Source organism: Scylla paramamosain, chromosome 7 (assembly GCF_035594125.1).
Source record: "Scylla paramamosain isolate STU-SP2022 chromosome 7, ASM3559412v1, whole genome shotgun sequence".
In the NCBI taxonomy this organism is placed as follows: domain Eukaryota; kingdom Metazoa; phylum Arthropoda; class Malacostraca; order Decapoda; family Portunidae; genus Scylla; species Scylla paramamosain.
The window spans coordinates 2,265,001-2,290,134 of record NC_087157.1 but is presented as its reverse complement, the minus strand read 5'-3'; the positions used below and the strand labels follow the sequence as shown (position 1 = coordinate 2,290,134).

The 25,134-nt window shown below is 38.2% G+C and overlaps 1 protein-coding gene across 12 annotated transcripts in view; it reads right to left on the bottom strand.

The window, feature by feature from the left end:
- LOC135101896 (potassium voltage-gated channel subfamily KQT member 1-like) overlaps positions 1-25,134 on the bottom strand; it is a 239,177-nt gene that overhangs the window by 42,830 nt on the left and 171,213 nt on the right. For 6 of the 12 annotated variants that reach the window (XM_064006208.1, XM_064006209.1, XM_064006215.1 and 3 more), the window contains 9 exons: positions 18,240-18,330; positions 17,274-17,400; positions 15,236-15,411; positions 13,917-14,060; positions 10,502-10,612; positions 9,889-10,098; positions 6,575-6,604; positions 3,878-4,010; positions 2,864-3,022 (listed from right to left, as the gene is read on the bottom strand). In XM_064006208.1, the coding sequence (XP_063862278.1) occupies positions 2,864-3,022; positions 3,878-4,010; positions 6,575-6,604; positions 9,889-10,098; positions 10,502-10,612; positions 13,917-14,060; positions 15,236-15,411; positions 17,274-17,400; positions 18,240-18,330 (1,181 nt within the window). The remainder of the gene's footprint in view (positions 1-2,863; positions 3,023-3,877; positions 4,011-6,574; positions 6,605-9,888; positions 10,099-10,501; positions 10,613-13,916; positions 14,061-15,235; positions 15,412-17,273; positions 17,401-18,239; positions 18,331-25,134) is intronic. The other 6 variants (XM_064006216.1, XM_064006211.1, XM_064006212.1 and 3 more) reach the window with 3 other exon arrangements.

The window sequence follows — 25,134 nt, the reverse complement described above, 5'->3', positions numbered from 1 at the left end:
CTATATTGACACCATTCAACCCTGACATGTGAAGATCTATGATAGAATGATATCACCATGACTTATCTACCTTGCACTCATCACTACAAACACCACAGCATGAGCAGAACATAATGCATTTCACCCTGAGAACATGGCTGATCATGCGTCACCAAAGACACAATGAACACTGCCATTGGTAACCTGGTTAATAATGGTGATTGTTGCTATAGGCATGGGCGAGAAGGAAATATGCACTTGAGATGCCAAAAAGTCAATTTGTCCCTGTCCATTTTTTATGCTTGGTGAGAAGCCTTAAGTAAAATGTGCTCCCTGAGCAGCGTATGCCACAGCGACACAAGATCAACATTTGCTGATAGTATAACACAGAAAATGCATTGGTTATAGTGTTTCCTGACTAAACACTTCATGATTCTTACCACCCACTACATCTTTCTTAACTAACCATTATGCACTTTGTACCTATATTATCTCAGAAAACAGGAAAATAAAACTGCCAATTTTACATCATTGTTTGGCTGCAGTGATTGGTGATCTTTACCATTCTGTAACTCCCTGAATAAAACATGATGCTCTCCAAGACTGCTGACATGTAATATTTAGTTTATAAATTACAAGGGTGCAAGCATGTAATATGTATTTAGTTTATAAATTCCAAGACTGCCAGCATGTAACACATAGTTTATAGATTTCAAGTAATTGAAATTGCTATACTAATAGCAAAAGGCACTGGAAAACAAGAAATCAATGCCTCATGGCCACCTAAACAGCACTATAGGATCCCTTTTGTTAAGAGTAAGCATCTTTCAAATCATCACCTAATTTCTGCTCTCCCTCTTGTAATACTGGAGTTTTGGAGAAACAATAAGATTTAGGGTGCAAAAGAAGGGTAGCAGAGATCAAATCCTGTCCCAGCTATTTCCACACAAAGAAGATGATTTATCAATTAAGTGACTGTCACTGGCTGAGTAAAATCTCTCAACCTCTTGGGTCACTATCAATCTAATGTTTATCAACATCAAAATCCCATGTTCCATATGTGGCAGTATCAGGACCAATATTATTTTTTTTTATATAAGAGAGACACTAGTCTAGGACAATAAAGCAAAAGTAATAAAGGCCCACTGAGATGCAAGTCCCAAGAGAAAAAAAGCCTAATCAGATTATCCATAACTGGGGTGTGAGTGTCTTAAAGCCTGAAAGGGTTCAAGTCATACAAAGAGGGAAATATAGATGCAGACAGGGGGTCTGCATCTATATTACAAAAGTAATAAAGGCCCACTGAGGTGCAAGTCCCAAGAGAAAAAGCCTAACAGATTATCCATAAGTGGAGGGTGAGTGTCTTGAAACCTGAAAGGGTTCAAGTCATACGAAGAGGGAAATATAGATGCAGACGGGGTTTCAGAGTTCATCAGAAAAAGGGATGAAAGACTGAGAATAATGGTTAATTCTTGTACCAGAGATCCGGACAAAATATGAGTGAGAAAAAGTAGAAAGTCTTGTGCTACAGGAAAAGGAGAGGCATGTAGTTAGCAAGATAAGAAAAACAGTGTGAAAATAGTGGTAAAATATAGTAGGAGATGCAACATTATGGTGGAGAGAGAGGCTGAAGACAGTGAGTTAAAGAACAGGAGTTGATAAGACAATATGCTTTTTGATTCCACCCTGTTCAGAAGAGCAATGTGAGCGGAACCCCCAATATATGTGAAGTGTATACTCTATATATGGATGGATAAGGCTCCTGTGCAGATTAAACAGGTTAAGGAGAGAAAAAAAATGGAGGAAAAAACTCAGAATGCTTAACTTCATTGAAACTGTTTTAGCTAAAGAGTTAAGCTTTCAGTTTAGATTTTTCGTAAACTGAGACTGAGGATGTTCAGTGTAGAAGAGGGGACAGCTGAAATCACTGAAGAAGGATAGCTATCTGGAAGATTTTGTCTTGTTGATAGATGGAAGAATTGGGTTTTTGAGGCATTGAACAACACTAAGTTTGCTTTACACCAATGAGAATTTTAGAAAGATCAGAAGCCAGGCATTTTGTGGCTTCCCTGTGTGAGTTGTTCAATTACTAAGCAGATGGATGTCTAAGAAAAGCTATGAAAAGTGCAGCAGCTTAGGAGTGGACAAGACAATAATTTTGCCTTAGAATCACTGATGAATAATAGACAGAACCCTGAGGAACATCATGTTACAGGATATGTGACCTCTACCAAAGGGGATGATTGTCCTAAATCCCACCATTATACACATATCAAAGGAAATAGTAACCTTCTGGTCTTAAATTGCAAAGCATTATGTAGTAATAGGAATAGAAATACAACATTATTGCTTTCAGTGATCAAGAGGCAGAGTGTGTTCCTACCAGCTTCTTAGCCCAGTATACTTGTAATGTGCAAAACAAAAAAAAAAAGATGCAAACTTCACATCATCTGTGACTTCATCAGGGGCAATTGCTGGTTCTTAACAGGAGCTCTTGGATATTAAGAAACTTGTGTACCCAACATAGGACGAGACTATGATAAGTGTACAAAAAACAAATTCAAAATTTGGTCACTGAAACAATTCATATATATATATATATATATATATATATATATATATATATATATATATATATATATATATATATATATATATATATGTATGTATGTATGTATGTATATATATATATATATATATATATATATATATATATATATATATATATATATATATATATATATATATATATATATATATATATATATATATATATATATATATATATATATATCAGTGATAGTCCTACTGTGTTGAAGACTTCATCCTCATGCTTCTATTCTGTTGGATCATAAATACAACATGTGATCAAAACACAACTCACCCGTGCATTCGTAGCTCCGAGACCTAGACAATCCCCTGACCCGCCCAGGATTGCCTAGATGGGTGGTTGATGGTGCCCCTGGGATTTCTGTGATGGGTGATACACACCCCAGCATGCCCCTCAGGCGAGCCATGGACGACCACCGCCGCGCCACCTCCTCTACATCCATGCAACAGACAACACCACCATACCACATCAATACACGCTGGCGCTACACTACGCCACACAGCACATGTGTCCACACCCACCCCATGCCTCTCCTTGCCAAAAAAAAGCTGTCAATGAAGGAGCAAAATGAACCACAGCTGAGGAAGAAAGCATGTGGTGCAGGAGCAGGGCACTGGGTGCTGGTGGAAGCCTTGCCACAGGGACATGACACCTTATTACAGATTCGAGCTGCGACAACACATAAGGCTCTCAAGACTTTGGTGGGTTAGTACAAGGCTTGAGACATGGAAGGCACCAGCTACTCTGTGTCAGCTTAATGACAACTAAACAAGCACTATACATGTACCTACATCAACACATATTGCAAAGTAACTGTCAAACTCGCAAATGCAGACACTCTTGTCGAAAGTTGTCTGTGTGAACTCTGTGAATTGATAATTTTAATTCAAAACAACAGCGTGGCACTGATAAAATAAAATTAATGAAAATAATAAACCACTGAATAAGGTGCTCTAACATGTCCAGTAGGTTTACATAACTGTTATGCAATGTTTAAAATATGAATAACTATTAAAATAAGGAATTCAAGGTTAATAACATGGTAACATACAGTAATTGAACATAGACCAAAGACATTAACACATGAGGCATCACTGCTGTAAGGTATGCACAAAGACAGTCATTTGTGTATCAACACAGAAGTTCCCCATCATACCATCACAGAGGTTTTACTTTTCTTCCTGAATGCCAAACCTTTCTTATCTCCTTTAATTTCTGTCTGCATGCCTTCCTATGCTCTTTCTTCACATTGTAAAAAAACTCCCTCCTCATATGGGTGGCACGAACCTGCCCTGGGCTCTTCTACGTAGAACACCATGTCCCCCTCACTGTCCCTGCGGCTCGGGCCCTCCATCCCTGATGACACATCCATCTTGCTTTTAGATTTTCTTCTACGTAGAACACTTGCTCTTTTGGCCATCTAGAATAAGAAGACAGACATTATTAACAATGTTTCTAGGAAACATTTTGAAACAAATAATCATCCTCCAAGCATTATAACACATGACCATAACAAAAATGTAAAAAAAAAAAAACTTGATAGAACACAGCAAAATATTTTGAAGAAAGACTTATAATGATTATATCATACTTATCAGTCATGGTACTTACTATATTATTTACAGGAATATCTGGCATGTAATGTGATAACAGTTATTTATTGAAATTTCCATCCATGCAAACAACTATGTCCATCACAAAACAACACATTTCTTAGCTATATTCACAATGTGATAGTGACCATCAAGCTTAATAATCACCTACATCCATAAAGATAGCAAAAATAAAAAAAAGTCTTCCATATGGAATGAGCCATAGCTATAAAAAAGAGAAGAGAGAAAAACAAACAAAAACAAAAACAAAAAAGAAGTAAATTTCACTACAGGACTCAGTAATTACAAGAATGTGCATAAAACTGAATCCTGTAAATCAAATAACAGAGTATTTTAATAAAAAGCGTTTAATGGAAAGCTGCTCAATGAATAAGTTTCCAGAGAATGTACAAATTAAAACAAATGTGTGAATAAGAAGGTAAGAACTAAACTTAAACTAGAATGATACAAAAAACTGACAATAAAGACATCAATGTGTTTTATAGCTGAATCCAAGGAGAGTTTTTTTTCCTGAAAACTATTATTATTGGAAGTTCTTGGATGCTGCAAGTGGCATCCATCTTCAAATTCTTTTGAATGTTCACTAAAATGTGTATTTATCTAAATGTAATGAAATGTGTGTGTGTGTGTGTGTGTGTGTGTGTGTGTGTGTGTGTGTGTGTGTGTGTGTGTGTGTGTGTGTGTGTGTGTGTGTGTGTGTGTGTGTGTGTGTGTGCACATGTGTGTGTGTATTTACCTAGTTGTGCTTTATGGGAAAAGAGCTATGCTTGTGCTGTCCCATCTCCATATCTTTTAATATCCAACTTAGCCTTGAATCCATGTATACTTTCTGCATTTACTATCTCCTGTGTGTGTGTGTGTGTGTGTGTGTGTGTGTGTGTGTGTGTGTGTGTGTGTGTGTGTGTGTGTGTGTGTGTGTGTACTGAATTAGTTGTATTTTATAATCTGACTAGTATATTACAGAATCTGAGCTAAACCTGTGTTGTTCTGTCATATCTATATTTGTCCTACTTTTTCTTCTACTGGTGCACACTCTTTGCAATACTATGCTGCTTAGTTAGTTCATTCCAAACTCTCATGATACTTGTATAGTTGGAGATTTTTTTTGTTTGCATCTTTTTGTGATTTTGGTTTTTATATGTTCTTCTTTTCTTAATAATAGTTTTTCATTATATTTTCTTCCATCCATTTAGAAAAAAATGTAAATTATTATCAAGTCTGTTCTTTCACTTGTTTGCTCCAGTATTGCCAAGTTCCTTAACCTTTATTTATAAGTGAACTTTACAACCATCTTAGTTGACATTTTGTATCCTTTCCAATTTTTTCATGTGCTTCTTGTATGTAGTTAAGAATATTCCATATTTGGTCTGATCACATTTTTATCCATACAATATAATTAACTCCAGTATTTCTCAACATCTTGTATGTATTTCTGAATATATTATCGATATGGTCTTCTGTTTCCATAGTAATAATACTATCAATACTTATAAGGGTTTGCCATCCACATGGCAACCTTAAATTTGTAAATTTTAAAAAATATACAACCAGAATTCAGAAGCCAAATGTGCGATCTTGCCTTCAAGGCAGTAAATTATGCTCATGACTAAGATACTCAATAAATTTGGTCTATATTACTCAGAACTTTAGAAACACATTAAGTCAAAGCTATAGAACAGCAATTTGAATGTAGACAACTTCCAGCAGGAAGGCAGATATTGATAAGACAGAGTCAGAAATACTTGATCGGAGAAGGAGAGAGAACAGAATAGTTACAGTAAAAGTATAATACACTCAAAGGGGAAAGGTGAAGAAGAAACAAGCTCAGAATCATCCAGCACAGAATTGTTAGCAAAGGTCTGAGAGAAGAGAGCAGTGGCGACCTGACTATACACACACACGCACACGCACACACACACACACACACACACACACACACACTACAATGCTAGTCAAATGATATTTATTGTAAGCAGATTTTGTTAGTGCCACTTTTTGACACTAAATGATCTGTAGGAGAGCATGCATACAAATACTTTAAAAGACAATATATGACACACATTCATAACTACAGACAACAAATATTAACACTCAAAATATTGAAAACCTAACATCTTTTTCAATTTTGGTTTTCTTATTTCAAGCATTCTTTAGAACACTGAAACAAAAATTCCTAACAATATATTCCTAGGAAGGATTCTCATGAACTATGCAGTACTGGTAGGGACAATGTGTATTGAGGTGCTGTAAATAAAAGTGTGTAGCATTAACAGAAAAAAAAGTGTAAATATATACATGTATATTTATAAATAATAATAATCAAGGTTGCTAAAATTGTTCTAGTTTTCCGGGGGTGGGTATTATACTTCACCTTGCTTAGTGGTGTATTCAGAGAACTCTCCTGCAAAATTGAATTAAGTATCTACAATACTGAACATTAGCATAATAAAAATATTCAAAATATCTCAAGAAAATATGTGTAAGAAGAATACAGCAGTATTTAAATATCAATTCTAGTTTAAAGTATAGAAAATTGAGGAAACATTAATCTATTATTGTGAATATTATCCTTTCATTCAAAGGCAATAAAAAAATGTAGTTAAATTATAAAGCTAGATAAAACCACAAACGTGACCAAGATTTTGAATGCTATTACGTATAATCAACTTAGGAATGAAGATAAATACTACTGTGCCTGTAATACAGTATATATAAAGCTGGCATATAATATATCTTAATTCCAGAAAGCGAACTCAAAATAACATCTGCCTCTTGAATTGGACATATCTATCATGCAAGCAAATTTTCACAATTCTACTGCAACCGATTAAATCACTATATACTCCAAAACAAGCAAATGTTAAAACTGCAGACATATCAGTTGACATATCACTTAGTAGTGTATAAGCAGCTATAGTATAAAGTTTTCAAATCACAAATATTACAGCATAAAAAATTGTAAAACATGTTTTTAACTTTTGATTACTTAACATTTCTCATGAAAATTAAATTTCAAATATGTACTTGTAAAGAAATAAGCTGAGTTCCATTTTACTAATAGATTATAAAGAAAATGAAGATGAAGAGAACTTAAAACTACTTTGATGCTTCAAAAGATGAAACTAGAAAAAAAATTGTGACCTTGATAAAGACAGAGCAAAAAAAGAAAGAAGTAAAATAAAGGCAATTTATGTCAAAAATCCTTGATAGTTGCAAAGCAATATTGAGAAAATTTTTCTGTTCCACATCCTATCAGTTTGGCCATCACAATACATACAGTAAGCCCTTACATTTTATGCTTTATGGATAAAACAAGATTGCCAACAAATCCAAACTTCATCAACTTAAAAGTACTATGGGAAAAATATCCTTTGCAGTAATCTCAGAACTTAATTTAGATATGAAGAAACATACTATATTTAAGTACCTACATTAGAAATGGTGTAAATTTTATGTACATGACTGAGAGGAAAAAAAAAAAAAATTACTGGTTGTACTCAAAATGAGCATAAATAGTATTCAGTGAAAGTCTTGGCAGGGAACCCAAATCAACCAGAACCTTTCACCCAAAAATATGTACCTGTTCAAGAGCAAGTGATTATGTTGAATGTTATCATCCACCAATTAATTTACCATATAATCATTAACCTAATTTAACCTAAATACTTATGTAATTGACACTTGCCCTTAGGAACTCCCCACAAAGGGACGGCCCTGACAGGATTTTACGTGGCAGTATCCAACCACCTCACAAAAATGCACCTGATGGGACAATTGTGACCACAGCAACTTCTGGTAAGAGGGATTTATGTTGCAATTACACTGACAACAACTGGTAGTCAATGGTTGGTAGTGCTGAGAAACTACAATGTTCCATTATTAAAGCCACTAATTTTGTTCATACCAGCCATCACCTCACATCATAACCCCATCATGAGTAGGGAGAAATGGATTTCTTCTTTGGTCACAAGAGATCTCAGAGATGCCCAAAAGAACTTAAAACTACTATAATGTTCACATGTCATGTGAATATTATAGGGACATATTAATCACCTAGAATCCCAGATAAAAAAAATACACCACCCACCAATGAGCTTTATGAGTTATCTAAGGCCAAGATGATCTCATAGTGGTCTTGTCAGACCACTATGAGATCATCACCATAAGATCATCCATTGCCTCTTCAAACAGAGTGTGGGGAATTAAAATGGAAACATGGTGTCACTTATTATTAAGACTATCACTCATCTTAAAAAGACAATGATGTTCAGGTCATTTAGCTCTATAAAAAATTTCCCTTAACAAATACTCATTACTCCAATGTTTGTCACAATATCCTAAGACAAAATGTATGCACGCTCTATCTTAGATGTTCAGCATTTGATTGTCTGTTGTATGGTCTTTATCTCCCTGACATCTAATCTTAATTTTTGCTAGTTTGTTGGGTGGCTGGGCTATGTAGAGCCCTTCATATGTAATGAAGGGAAAGGATCCTTCTACCACGAAGTAAGTGAAAGGAATCAAAACCCCTTCACACTCTGAAATGCCACCTAATAATAAGCAGCAATCCCTGCCTCCCCTGCCCTTACATGCACTATGTGTATTTCACCTAAGCTAAAATGTCCTGTATGCATTCCTATATTAAAAAACCAGTAAATATGCATTTTGAAACAATCTCAATGATTAAAGAAAATAAATAAAAAGCCAAATCCAACTCAAAGGGTAATGAAACATTGTAACCCCAAAGCAGCATTTAGCTGAGTATTGGCACCACTGAATAGTGAGATGGCATCAGGCCTGTTATGCCTAAATACATCAGCCAAAAGTTTCCAGCCTTCCTCTTCAATTCAAAATATGGCACATCACCCTTAGACTTTTCACGAATGTCCAAATTTGGCATAATTTGGCTTTCCCCATCCTAAAACCCAGCCCAGGGATCATGGGAGGAACTGTAAAGCCTGTACTAGCATGTGTGAGTGAGAAAGCTTCACAATGTGATGGCTGGCATGTGTACACTGGCTGTGAGGTCACAACATGTTGATAATTTTGACCAAAGGCTGTATAAGAAGAAAGAGTGGAAAGATCCAACTTTAGATGTATAAAGAGTAACTGGTGATATTTTATTTTTTTTGTTACACTTCAGAAAGGCATTAGTGTTTGTTTACATATCTGAACCAGCTGATCCTGACATGAAGGTGACCATGGTCAGTGGAGGACACCCGCATGTTGTGTGGTGCAAGAGGCAAGACACTCATTCAGTTTTTATGCCATTGCTTCCCATATGGACAATGAAAGGTAAACATGCTAGCATTGCTGTTTACATGCATAAATGATGAACTAGAAGCAGAAATGCCTCTTTTATAGTGCCTAAATGTTGGGTATTCATTAAATACACCCATGTCATGGCACTTCCCATGAGAGGAAGAAACATTAGAAAGTATCCATTTATAAACATACATTTAGAAAACGGCTCTAAAGTGGTTTTTGTCTTACAGTAATATTTACCCAGATTTTCTAAGAAGAAATTTGGATTTGGAATATGCTGAGTTTCAAAGCTGAAATGATACAAATTGATACATATAATACAAAAATGTCAACCTTGGGGCTTGCTGTACTGTAGAGTTTGACCTGTCGCTCACCCAAAGAACTATCTCTTTTACAAAAAGAAACTAAAATTACACATACCTTACTCAAAGGAGTGGACTGAGCATTATTGTTTGCATTTGGGTCTTTTAAATGTATTTTCCAAGTTGCTGTAGAGTTGAAGTGTTTATCTGCAGCATAACACCGCCACAAACACTGTATCAACATGGCAGCAGCAGGAATCTGTCTGTTGAAGTGTTTTTGTCTCTGCTTCTGTTGGACTTTGAGAGCAAAGCCAGAGCCAAGGATACCCTGTGAAAGATAAGAACACAGTGATTCTCCACAACTAAAATTTGATGACAATTAATTGTTGTTAATGCATAAAAATGTCTTAGATAGTAGAGAAATGCCACTGTCATAAGTACTACTCCTCAGTAACAAAGGTAAGAATGCACAGTTATGACAAGTCCATTGAATAAGCTGTTTCCAGAACATCAGCTTTCACTTTTGTAAAGTTATTCTGATCATAATAATATAATGCACCTAGACCTCAAATAAAATGCCTTTATAGTGGATGAACTTGAAAAATTACATTATGCGTATAGGAATTGATCTAAATTACTAGAAGAGGTTCTATAACTTATTTCATATTTGATTTACTTAAGTAATAGGTTCTATAATAAATCATGCAATTAAATACTACCTATGTACTCACGGCAGGCAAGGCAAAGAATGATATGGCAAAAACACTAAAGCATGAAGCCACAATCTTTCCCATCCATGTCCTTGGCACAGTGTCCCCATATCCTATAGTGGTCACTGTTATCTGAAAAAATCAATTAATATATCACATAATAACAATGTCAACATATTTTCCCACTTCGGCACATGTTTGATGGTTACTTCACATGTGCATTATCTCTAGAAGGGTGGCCATCACAAGCATGGCTCCATCTATGCTTTAGCAAAAATACAGCCCTTGTTTTCAGTAATTCTAAAAACTGCTTTTTTATCCCATCTTTAAGTTATTTTCTTTTATATTTCAACCACATGTAAAATTTTTTCCACATAGTAATCTGTGTTACACATTTCAACATATGTTTCCTATCCATACATTTTAGAGGGAAATCAATTAATCAATTAATATAATTTTTACAGAAATATGTTCTGCTAACTTTATTACCCATAGAGCAGTATTTATGAAAAATGACCAAACATGTCTTATGAAACATTTAAACAATTAATCATTTCAAAATTTTAAATTAAATTTTACTTTAATGGCAGGATTTTTTAGGAGGCATTTAAAAGAAGAAACAATTATATGCAGCCTACGGAATATTTTCCCTACATGAAACACCACTGCATCCTACAGGACAAATGATCCTTGTATTATAATGTAATGATTTGCATTAGCCTTCCAGTTTGGCAAATTTACCCTACAACTAAATCACAGAGCGTGATACATTTTCATTTTTTTAACCATTAATTTATGATGATAATCATAAGGAAACTAGATTTGCTAATAGCACGATGTGATGTCATGCCAAGATTGCACACAAGTCCACCGACAGGTTTCTTACCAACACACTGTTTGACCATGTAACAATATTGCCTGTGCCTAATCCTTCCTTCCGTTACACTGGTTAGTAGGTACAAAGGCACTCAGCATCCTATAATTGACAGTTATTCCACCTGCCATCATAGCTTCTGTTTAGGTAAGTCCCTACTTATATGTGGCCATTTCTAAAATAAGGGCATGGTTCACCTGAAGTGTAACACAAGAATGAACCTCACCAGGTCATTATTTACAGTAAAATCCCTCTCATCCGGCATTCGAGTATCTGGCAGCTTCAAGTATCTGGCACATTTTTCTCTGAGCCTTAAAATCAATAAAAAATCAATGTGTACTCATAAAATCGATTAAAATTCCCGCGCGAGGCATACTTTGTCTCCTCGCCACCAGAGCGCACTGCTTCGCGCCACCCGCGGCCCACTGCACTGTGTTTACTCAGTGACTCAGTTCCGCGTGTGCACTGTTTATTGCCTGACGCCTTCATCATGCCTAAAGTTGTAGAAAAGAGGAAGCGTGTTGTGCTTACACTTAAGCAGCTGATCAGATCAGCTGATCTTTGTTATGGTAAGATGTGTGAGTGTAGGGTAGTGATTGTGGACATAATTTCACTTCTATTCAAGTATCCGGCATGTCGGCGGTCCCGTTGATGCCGGATAAGAGGGATTTTACTGTACCTTATTTTCATTTACACACACCAATAATTTGCTCATAGCCATGTTTTAAGGAAGGGGGCATGCTAAAAGCATAAAACAGCAAATGCTGCACATGATTCCACATAAGAATATGTAAGAAAAAATAAATACTATACCTGTTTCACAAGCACAATACTTAACAGGTGTGGGAACAAATTACAAAGAATGTTATACAGCATTCAAAACTTTATGCCACTCTGCACACATCTGTGGTGCCACACCTCACCAATGGGAAGTGGGGGCTCCACCTGTACACATCCTACATGGCCATGTTGAACTTGTGCTTGCCAGCCCAGTGCCACTTAATATGGAAAGGTTGGGTGAGCAGGTTATGTATATATGATGCAGGGAAGCCATTAAAAATTGATCTTATTCTAAAAAATACATTTGTTGAAAAATATTACCCATATCATATACATAGCATGACTCAAGCATTAATAAAAGGAGAGAACATTAGCTCAATAACACCATCTTGAGTGGATGCTGTCATCATATGAAATTGAAATGTAATAAAATCTAGTTTTAAGCTCTAGTGACACAAAACTCTCGAACAGAAAAACACAAAGAGAAGGCTTGTGAGGCACTTGTCTCTTCCCCAAAATTCAGGAGGGGACAGCATGCCTGTATCCCTCACAGCAACTCCCTCACCCATGCAACCAAGTTCCCACAAATGAAGCCAATGGGTCAGACCCCTAAGAAAAAATTACTTCAGTAAGTATGCTTGTTATTGGGGCAGACATGGGGGGACAGATGGGGAGCAGAGATTCATGGAGGGAAGGCAGATGAACTGCAGAGAAAAGTGAGAGAATAATTACTGGACACATGATAATTTGGGGAAGGAATGTAAGAGAGAAGGAAAGACAGATGCAAACACGCGTTTTTCCAGAGGGCAAGTGTTTGATGACCACACCTGTCAATTGGGTTAGTACAGGTGGGTTAAGGCCACGTGAGACTTGATAATTTGAATAGTTGAGACAGCAGCACAGCAAACACCTCCCATCAAACCCCACGCTAAGCAGCTGAACTTCACGATACGTCTAGCTCCGCCTGACTCCTCACACATATATCACTGTACATATTAACCATAAAAAAAAAAAAAAAAAAAAAATGGAAACAAACAACATAAACTACTTACATAATCGTAACCATATGGAAGTTATCACGTGTCACTGGAGACCTCGTCAGTGTCGGCAGCCACATGGATGTGTTTATGTATTCGTAAAAATGTTATTTGTTTTCTTATTAATATATTTTAAAATCAGCTTAGGGAATTGCTAATTGATGGTGTGATTGAAGAAAAATGGAAGTGGTAAGAGCATTATGGATACAGCAATCAGCCGCCTCGCCAGAAATAGGAAAGCGGCAGCAGGCGCTTCCAGATCAGCTTAGCTTACAGACTACGGTGAAATTCGTAGTGCAAGATTTCGCCATATTTAAGTACTTGTTTTAAACTTTCTGGCCACAAACTGTATTTTTCTTTTCTTATCAAAGGTACAACAGTGTTTAGTATCTTCTGGATTGCCTGGAATGAAAACTAATCAAATCCTCAAAAAGTCTTGCTGTTCATGAATTCGTAGTATCTTGTAACTGAACAGATTCCTTTTCCAGTCAGTATGAAAATCTTGAGATATCATAGAAGTATTCACGTAGACTTGAACTTTTTCGAAGAGGGAGGTTTCAAGACACTTATCCTTTCATTTTTAACAATTGCTTTTGACTGTTTGGGGACCAGCACCTTAAAGGGCCCTTTTTATTTTTTTAATTATAATTCTGTTGCCCTAGGCTGGTGCCCCTCCTACATGAAAAAAAAAAAAAAATATCAATACTCATATGAAATGAAGTAAGGAGTATGAATGCATACTTACCACACCCCACCACAAGGCATCAGCATAGCTTGAAAAATCTCCATCCCCATCTTCATCATCCTCATCTTTCTTTTCGGCCAAATACACAAAGTAAGATGAAAAGATGAGGCCCAGGAAACCAATGTATAGGGTTGTAATCAGCTCCTGCAAAAAGAAAAAAAAAAAAGAAAAGAAAAAAAAAATCGTAAGCTATTTTTGTTTGATGAGGTGGTGGACTTTCGGAAAACTAATGATAAAAAGAAGTAAGGCAGCAAAACATACATTCAGCTGAAGAATGTTTTGATTTTAATCAGTTTTTTTTTGTAAAATTAACAATGTCGAAGACGTTAATTTAACGCCACAATATTCAAAACTGTTTCATAATATTATTATAGTAGCAGTCCAACAACGTTTGGCTACTTGGGCTGATTGGTTGCCACGCTCATTGCCCTAAGACAGAACAACACTACCCAATTGTTGGAGCCGTGCTGGGAACCTCGTTATGAGGTACTTTTTGGTGAGTTATTCTCCTGTGGTAAACTTACATATTTCTCCTGTGACTCACTCTTGTGATTGAATAGCGTGATTACAGTAGGATCCCACTGGGAACAACATTACAACATAAATTATTTAAGCAAAGTTGCAGTCCCGCTTTACATATGGTAATTTTTGCTGTCATCGGTTGAATGTGAGCCACACATCCTCCTCAAGTGACTAGAAGTGGTTTATGTCACATCCTGAGAACAACAGAGGAAAAAATAATAATAATGAATAATAACACCATGCACAAAACCTGTTGCACATTCTCATTCACGCCTATGAAGAGTAATTTTGCGTAAAAAAAAAAAAAAAACGATATTATTCTTCGTTCGTATTCTATTATGATAACTCTGACATAGACTGCTTTTCCTGTTCCTTATCCATTTAAAGTACGAATATCTTGGTGACAATAAAATCAAAAGTGAATTCCTCTGACAAATGATGCGAGGAATACACCAATCAACCAACCGTTGTCTGTTGATCACCCGTCAGCTGTTCCCCTATGGAAAGAACTCAGAGCTTTGGGTAGGACCGAGATCACTCACACGCCACGTGCCGGGACATCGAGGTCACAACCCTTTGGCTTACATCCAGTATCTACTTGCTGCTAATGAACTGGAACTACTGTAAAAGGCTCGCTCATCTGCCTCGCCTCGCTCAGGACTCAAACTTGGGGCTTCTCGGTTGTGAACAGAGTGTGCTAACCACTATGTACTATACACTATGCATTGACAAGAATGATTAATGGGTATACCATAGTGTTTGATTGTACCAGAAAACACCAGGTACAGTAACCTCACCTGTCTGTGAATAAAGACGACAGACCCAAGCAGCCGCCAAGTGCCACCTTGTCTGTCCACGTGTAACATGCGCAAGATCTGCAGGAATCTGATGCCTCGGATGGCTGAAGTGGCAAACACCTGCCCGTTGGAGCCCACACACAGAACCACCACTGACGCCACCACCACGATCAAATCTGAAGGGTGAAAAATAAAGAGGCATGCATTGAAAAGTGGGTGGTGATGAAAGGAATTCAGATTAAAAGGCCAGTGGAACTGAAGATACTTTCAGACCGACCAACACAAGAACTTAAGAAAATAGGGTTACAAAAGGCCAGTCGACCATCACAAGGCAGCTCATGAACACTTAAAACTTATTGTCTATCACCCATCGAGTTATCCAAACTCCTCTTGAATTCTTATGTCTATGCACTTAATACATTCTTGCTAAGTTCCACTAATTTTCAACACCATTTGTGAACCAATTTTTTCCTTATCCTTTTTAGATCTTCTCTTGTCTAGCTTAAGACCATTAATATCCACTCTTATTTTTTCCCTGACTAAAATATCTGCTTCATATATATATATATATATATATATATATATATATATATATATATATATATATATATATATATATATATATATATATATATATATATATATATATATATATATATATTGTTGAACTCTTAGGCTCATTTAATTACGCACCATCTTTCCAGGGAATGCAATCTAAAATATTTTAATATATTTCTGTTAAGGTACAATTTTTGTCCCTGAGTCATTCTCGTCATCCTTCTTTGTTTCAGCTCATCTATGGACTATCTATAATAAGGAGATCTATACAACATAATCGAGGTGCAACCAAACCAAAACTAAATGCAGTTTTAAATGTTTTTTTTATGTAAGAGGGGTACTAGCCAAGGGCAACAAAATTGATAAAAAAAAAAAAAAAGACCCAGTGAGGTGCCAGGTCTTATAGAAAAGAGCCAAAAGGATTATCCAAAGTTGGAGAAGCGTCTTGAGGCCTCTCATAATTCGTCATAGGAAGGGGAAAATGCAGAACCAGGCAAGGAGTTCCCAGTTTACCAGTGAAATTGATGGAAAAATTATAAATACTGGTTAACTCTTGTATTACAGAGGTGGACAAAATAAAGGTGAGGGAAAGCATAAAGTCTTGTGCAGCGAGGTCGCGAGAAAAGGAGAAGCATGCAATTAGCAAGATCATAAGAGCAGTTAGCGTGAAAACAGCGATAGAATATAACAAGAGATACAACACTACGGCGGAGAGAGAGAGAGAGAGAGAGAGAGAGAGAGAGAGAGAGAGAGAGAGAGAGAGAGAGAGAGAGAGAGAGAGAGAGAGAGAGAGAGAGAGAGAGAGAGAGCTGAAAACAGAGGAGAGTTGATAAGACTTCTGTTTTTCTATCACTTCCTCCTCTGCTCTGTCACACGGAAACATTTGTATACTTTTCTAAACTGGAGATCAAGGGAAATTATCACTCCTAAATCTCTTTCCGCAGTGATCCACTTATGTTAATACCTTTTAAAGTATAATTGTTCAAGAAGTTTTCTACCTACATGGACGGTGTATATTACACTTCCTGAGATCATAAGTCCATATGCTTTCTCTGGTCGAGTTAGACGTTCTGCTGTTGTCATCTACAAATCTACTGGTGTCGCTACCTTTCCCCGAGTATGAATTATTCGTGTAGATCATGAAAAGTAAAGGACCTACAAGAGATTCCTGAGGAGCCGTATTAATAACTTTATCCCATTTTGATTTATTTCCGTTTATCTGCACCCTTTACAATCCCAGCTGAAGATATCCCACGCTCTAATTCAACAACACATTTGAGGTTCCCGAGCTTTCATTTTGCTTTATAATCTTTGATGAAGAACTTAATAAAAAAAATTGCTGAAATGAAGATAAGTTGCAAATTAAACCACAATTTCTTGTATTATTCGCCGTATGAAATACCCTCAGGTAGAAAGGCAAAAGACTTGTGAAACAACATAAAATACACTGTGTGAGGGGATGGAATATTTTTTGACTCACCTATGATGCATATCGGCTTCCGTATGAAGCGTATCCTTCCAAAGAAACCCATGTACTTTGATCGACAGCCCGCTGCCCACATTCTCACTGCATACTCCACGCCAAAGAACACCACCAGACAGATTTCCTGGAAGACAGATGTAGAGAGAAAGTTTTAATAGCTTGACTTACCTAGAGTTACACTAGCTATACTCGATAGGATATTCGGTTACATGCAACGATGGCAATTATACGAGTACAATTTGCAAAGACTGTCAATCATTGCATTGTGTAAGAAACAAAAACGGATAGCCTGGTACGACGTTCTACGCCAGTGCGACATTGATAAAAAAAAAAAAAGGAAACTGCGTATTGCACAACCAGTTTAAATGAGATGGAAAATTATAAAGAACAGTACCTTAACATATTACATAGGACGAAGTAGAACATTTAGAGGTCGGAAAGCGAATAATGAAGATGTATAAGCATCGTTGGAGTCAAAGTAAAGTAGTAACCGTAAAAATTATGTTGTATCTGGACAAAGTTTGTTATAAATGTTCTCTAGTGGTGCAACAGTCACTCGTTAGTAATCCTATTGTTGCGTCATAACCAATGGTCGCATGAAGCACACCAATACACCAAGTCATTCACGCGAGTCCGTTTCGGATAGCACAGCTGACACGTCCCAATTTACTAATGGCACTAAACTCGGAGGCAGCTCCTCCCACAGAGCAAACATTGGCTAGGCAGACTGTCTCTGAATATAGCTGTTCGCTCTTAGTCGACAATCTCGGCTGCAAGCATTCATGGAAAGGCTCATTATTCTATTTCAGCAGAACGGCCAACTTGTAAACAAACTTGTCAACAATAAAAAAAAAAAAAATTAAGTTCACTTAAAATCCTTGGAACTTCAGGATGCCGGTCCTGCATGGTTTCCTGTTTTTTTTTTTTTAAATTTATTAAATGGAACGTCATTGCATCACTCACCATCCAAAACAGAGTTTCGTTGGCGAAGTCAGCATACTGAGAAATCGTTGACAGCACGCTGAAGATGAGGCAGATGAGCACCGCCATAAATCTGTGAAAGGAAACCAAAATCAGATTCACAGATGCTGTAGGTCATTACCGCCAGGTCGTTCATCTTCATTAGCAATACAGATGATTATAACTATCAAAGTAAACCACCAATTGAATACGTCATATATATATATATATATATATATATATATATATATATATATATATATATATATATATATATATATATATATATAGAGAGAGAGAGAGAGAGAGAGAGAGAGAGAGAGAGAGAGAGAGAGAGAGAGAGAGAGAGAGAGAGAGAGAGAGAGAGAGAGAGAGAGAGAGAGAGAGAGAGAGAGAGAGAGAGAGAGAGAGAGAGAGAGAGAGAGAGAGAGAGAGAGAGAGAGAGAGAGAGAGAGAGAGAGAGAGAGAGAGAGAGAGAGAGAGAGAGAGAGAGAGAGAGAGAGAGAGAGAGAGAGAGAGAGAGAGAGAGAGAGAGAGAGAGAGAGAGAGAGAGAGAGAGAGAGAGAGAGAGAGAGAGAGAGAGAGAGAGAGAGAGAGAGAGAGAGAGAGAGAGAGAGAGAGAGATGAGAGAGAGAGAGAGAGAGAGAGAGAGAGAGAGACCTCTACCGTATTCATGGAGAGTCCAGATGAGAGAACGGATAACCAGGCTGGTTTTATAATAATAAACAAAAGACTTAAGGATGGGCGGTGCAATATAACATTCCACTGTAAAAATAACAGGAAAAATAGCCTCGAAATTGAAAGAGTAACAAAACAGCGATGGATGTCTCAGGAGATTCTAAACCTAATGGACAAAAAAGGAAGCTCAAAGGAGACGAAAAGAGAACACTGAACCACCAATTAAAGAAAGAATGCATAAATGCCAAAGAGGAGTGACAGAACGGGGCAGTGCCAAGAAGTTCAAAAACTTGACAGAACTCAAGTCGCTAAGAAATATGATAAAATAAGAGATATTACATAAAACCTTAAAGCTAAAGAAAGGAAAATTGTACAGAATAAAGATGACACACTATTACTGAACTGGAAGAAGAGCTTGAGAGGTAGGATGAATACATTGACGAGCTATCTGAAGGCGAAAAGAGGACAGCTGTCTGGAATAAGAAAACAACAGAAGGATCACCATTACAAGGAAGCGAAACTGTAGCCGATGAAAACCACAAGGAAGCGTAAAACTCAGGAAAAGATGGCGTGATGAGCGAGATGATAAAACTTCCAGGTGATTTTAGTTTGGATCTTATAAATTAGAGTAAATGAAATATATAAAACTAGCACGATACCCAAGGAAATAAAACTATAAATTGTCATAGGTATTATCCTTAAAAAAAAAAAAAATGTAGAACAGCTTACACAGATGAGTCAGATGACAAATAATTTTTGAAGTGACAAGAGAACAAAGAAATGAAAATTAAAATAATAAGTGAAGTAACAGATGAGCAGCTTGGGTCTATAGCGGAGAAAGGCACCTGAAACATAATTTTCGTATTGATAACACTCAAGAAAAGGCGAATCAAAATGTGCATCTATGCACATTTAATTAATCATAAAAGAAAGCTTTCGGCAAAGTCAAATATGATGAACTATTTCTATTCCCTAAAAATAACTCTAACTAAAAGGAATATTACACCTGAATAGGCGATCCCTTACTGCTGAGTGAGGCGGGGACGAGGAGCAGACGACCAATACTGCTCGATTGATTTGAGTGTTTGTTTGTCCTCGATTTACAGGAACGCAAAGTGCTGCTATATTATGTGCGGAGCAAGTAAATTTACAGACGACAGACGACCGTAAGTCACTCAGTAACTGGTCCTTAAAAAAAAAATAAATAAAATTGATTTCTTGAGTGATACTGCCTAGAATCCTTCCAACTTATAAAAAAAAAAAAAAAAAAAAATACTGCTGACAAAAAATGCAAGCCACAGGATGGCTCACTACCCCGAGCAGGCTGTGCTGAATTAGCGTCCACCAGTACACAGCCCACACAGCCCAGAGTTTGCCGTGCTGACCAATCAACGCCCACTCCCTAGTCTACCGCCCCCTTTCACGTACGCACTCTGGCAATAAATGCTGGTGCTGCACGCATCATTCGGTGGGAGGATGCTTGCTGAAGGGTAATGGAATGTTACCAATACTTCTTCATCTTTTGGAGAGCTCCTCAGAAAAGAGAAAAAAGAAAAAAAATCGAGATAATGGATAAACAAATAAATACATAAATGTTGTGGTTGCTTTCATCTTCCCATCTCTCTCTCTCTCTCTCTCTCCTCTCTCTCTCTCTCTCTCCTCTCTCTCTCCTCCCTCTCTCTCTCTCTCTCTCTCTCTCCTCTCTCTCCTCTCTCTCACCTATTACTCCTGCACACTATCACTCACAAGACTCATTCCCACCCCGCCACGCAGCGTGACGGCTTTTAATTAGGATCTACGATATTTCCTGCATCGTGATTTATGACATCGCATAAGGAGGTGGATGTAGAGGCCATTATTCTCCTTATTCTTACACACACTCATACATATCGGTACCCTCCACCGTCCTTAATTACTCGGGTGTTATTTACGGTTCAGAGGTGTTGTTCTATAGCTATCATGGGGCCGGGGGGAAGGGGGTTGTTTGTCTTGCCGGTGAGGTACTCTCAATCACAAAAGGATCACAAAGGAAGAAGAAGAAGAAAAAAAAAACTTAACAGATTTGCTGGTCCCTACGAGGCTGCTTGTGTCTACTACATTATCTAATACATATAGTAAGAGACACGAGGACAGCAAAGGCCAAGGCTTCTCTCCACCCGCCGCTTCCTCCAGTCGTGTCTGGCAGTAAACGATGGAAAAATGCAACATGGGCGAACTGTATGGGAGGGAGAATGGAAAGTCAGGTAAATGTGGTGCCCTGCTGGGACGAATACCCTCTGCCCTTGTTGAAAGGTGCTCAGAGTGAAAGCCGCAATCCTTTATGACACGCACTGTTTGTGGCTTTCGATGTTATTATAATAATCATAAATTGATTAAAATATTCGTTATGCATTAATGACATATAAATTCAAATGATGTAATCTTTTTTATTTATTTTTTAATAATCTGAATTAGGTGACATGGCTTAATACCAAACAAAAGATAATTTAGTTTCTCCCTAAGACAGTGCTCCCTCTATATGAGCTCATTCTAATTGGCGAAGTAAGCCCAATTCACTGACTAACATATCAAAGAATGATCCGATACATCCAGACACTTATAAGGCAAGAAACTGCTTAAGAAAACTGTATGGTCAGAGACGAGTCAAACCGGTCCGACACTGCACGTCCGGCTGCCACAATATTACTGCCGGGCACATTTGATTACCTTTCGGGACAATCGGGCACCAGTCAGGTTCATTCAGGCCGCGAGGAGGGGAGGTGGTCAGCAGCGTGTTGGTCACTCGCGTGAAGAAGTTGAGGAAAATCGGTCACGACGAGTGGACGGGGATTTATTTTGGCGGGAGGAGAGCGAAGAGACGTGTCGTCCTCTGGGCCAAGTTTGTTTGGGGATTTGGTCTCAGGCAATTTCTACTCCATTACACTGCAACTTTAAATGTGCCAACGCACACACTCTACAACTGTGAATAAATAATATATATATATATATATATATATATATATATATATATATATATATATATATATATATATATATATATATATATATATATATATATATATATATATATATATATATATATATATATATATCCCTTTTCACTCTGTGATCTTACCAGTATTTTTAATTAATTAATTAATTAATTTATTTATTTATTTGTTTTTCTTTTGCATGTACGTATTTGTGAATTTTTGTACCATTGCTAAGTACGAGGTGTGTCATTAAAGTTCCAGGACTGGTGCCACACAAGTTTTATTTCACATCCAGGCTACAAACTATAGGTTATCTCCTTCGAAGTAGTCCCCCTGGCACCGCATGCACTTGTCCATCCTTCTCTGCCAGGCTTGCATGCACTGCTGGAAGGATTCTTGCGGGATGCTCCTCAGCTCCGTCGTCACGGCCTTTTTGATGTCGTCCGCATCATCAAAACGGGTCCCCTTCATGACCTCCTTGAGCTTGGGGAAGAGGAAGAAGTCGCACGGAGCGAGGTCAGGTGAGTAGGGCGGTTGCTCCAGCACGGCGATGTTCTTCTTGGCCAAGAACTCTCTGATGCTCAGGGCATTGTGAGCAGGCGCATTGTCGTGGTGAAGCAGCCACGAGTTGCCCTGCCACAACTCCCGCCTCTTCTCGTGCACTGCACGAAGCAGACGCCGCAGTACTTCTTTGTACACATGTTGGTTGACTGTCTGGCCCTGTGGCAAGAACTCGCAGTGGACGATGCCCCTCACATCGAAGAAAGCGATCAACATGACCTTGAAGCTGGACCTGGACTGCCTTGCTTTCTTCGGCCGTGGCGACGCCGGACTCTTCCATTGAAGGCTCTGGCGTTTGGTCTCCGGGTCGTACTCAAATACCCAGGACTCATCGCCGGTGATGACTCTCCTGAGCAAGTCTGGTTCAGTTTCCAGACGCTCGAGGATGTCCTGACACACCTGCATGCGTCGTCCCTTCTGGTCATCGTTCAGGAGTCTCGGCACCATCTTCGCACAGACTTTCCGCATGCCCAGATCTTCAGTGATAATCTTCCACACGCTGTTGTGGTTCATGCCAAGCTCATCTGCGATCTTTCGAACAGTCAACCGACGATCGTCACGCACCATCTGCTTGACACGCTCAACATTGGCCTCATTCCTGCTCGTTGAGGGTCTTCCACTCCTGGGGTCATCTTCCACGTCCTCCCGGCCCTCTTTGAACCTCTTGCACCACTCAAAAACACGTGAGCGTGACATTGTCTCATCCCCGTACACTTTTTGCAGCATACCCAGTGCTTCTGACGGCGTTTTCCCCAACTGCACCAAAAACTTCAAGTTTGTTCGCTGTTCAGCGCTCATTGTTAAACGACCTGCAACAGAGGACATGATTTTAAAAGCACGTAAGAAAAAGATTAGTGACTGTAGAGGGTTGGGAGCGCAGTTGTATACTCCAGAAGGATTACTTTGAAGGGGAAATATGGTGGTTTGTGGCTTGGGTTTGAAATTCATCTTTTAGGACACCAGTCCTGGAACTTTAATGACACACCTCGTACATTGTGTTTGCTAATATGAAACTATATTTGCCATCTAACTGCCCATATCTACCCGCCCATTCTTTCATTTTATATAAGGCTGTGTACCGAGCGACTTCACCGGAATCCGACCTGATCATCCTACCTGTCTTCGTGTCATTTGCAGATTGCCTTATATCGCTACGAATTACACGATTTAATGTGTATAAAAAATAATAGCAAACCTAAAGCGTGCGCACTGGGAATCACTAAAGGTAAACATAACCTTACACAATCACCATGAACACAAATCCAGCATGATCAACGTTTTTATTATATTTGTTGTCTCCAAAGATAGTCGTGGCGACGTCATTCCATATGCAACGTTACCTTTTTTTTTTCTTTTCAGTACCATATGAAATAGTTATTGCTATTATATTCTCACATAAATGACAGAGTACAGGGATAAGCATATCCTCAATAAGTGCCTCGCGTACCTAACCAACCATTCTTTATCATCCTGCACCCTCCTGCTCCTTCTTTTACTTGCCCTATCACGCCCCGCAGCCGTGCTGAACTGACTATTGGTATATAAGCATTGAAGGTAACCTACAATAACCTCCCCCTTCTCTCTACCACCGCCCTCTGTACTCCACTAATGAAAAAGGCAGCAAAGCCATTTCCTGGTCTGCTTGTTGGCTGTTTTTCATGACAGGAGATGGGGGGAGGGGAGACGGACGCGTATTAATATTTGACTCACTTTTTGCGGCAGACCGAGCTTTTGTTGTTTTTTCCACTCCACCAATGTTGCCAGCTCCATAGTCACTATTTACGCATTAGAGGAAATAAATTTCATAAAGTACCCAACATGAATTGGGTGGAGAGAGGTTGGTGTGCTGTAGCGTGCGCTTGTGTAGGATATAGAGGTTTTGCAGGAAAATGTATCGGGAAGAGAAAATGAGGACCAGTTGAGGCATATGTGAACAGAAAAGTATGAAGAGTCTTTGGCATCTACGGGACAGAGGAAAGTAAAAAGGCTGACAAGTTATATAGTGTGTGTGTGTGTGTGTGTGTGTGTGTGTGTGTGTGTGTGTGTGTGTGTGTGTGTGTGTGTGTGTGTGTGTGTGTGTGTGTGTGTGTGTGTGTGTTTTCGCATGCGTGCGTGCGTGTGTCCTTTAAGGAGAGTGTTGGAATAAGACGATTTTTTCTTGTGACAGAGGATGAGAAGGGAAGGACCATCGTTACTGAAACTCTGAAGCAGAAAAAAAAAAAAAAATCTCTCCATACGAGATATTATTCTTCAACAGATCGGTGGGTGATACAACTTAATTCCTGAAGCGCAGTGTTAACATGTTATGCCAGAGCGTGTCTCTGTACCTGTTCTCTGCAACACAGACTGGTGGTGGAGTAAGGAAGTCTGCGCATCGCTCCACAAATGCGAGCCGCGGAAATGACCAATGAGCTTAAAGGATCTGATTAGACTATCCAATCAGAGGCTGTGGAGAGTAAGTGGAAATCCCAGTAATGTGTCAGTAATACCACAACCGTGCAAAACAACACAACACTCCCTACCCTCACTGCCTCCAATAACATGGCGGAATATATTTCATATCGAATTTGAAAGTGGATAAAAAAAAAAAAGTATGAAGAGTTGTAAGGATATAAAATACAAGTGGAGCGGAAATATTGAGATTTATACCACTTGCACCGTGAAATTAAAGAAATCATCACTAAAAA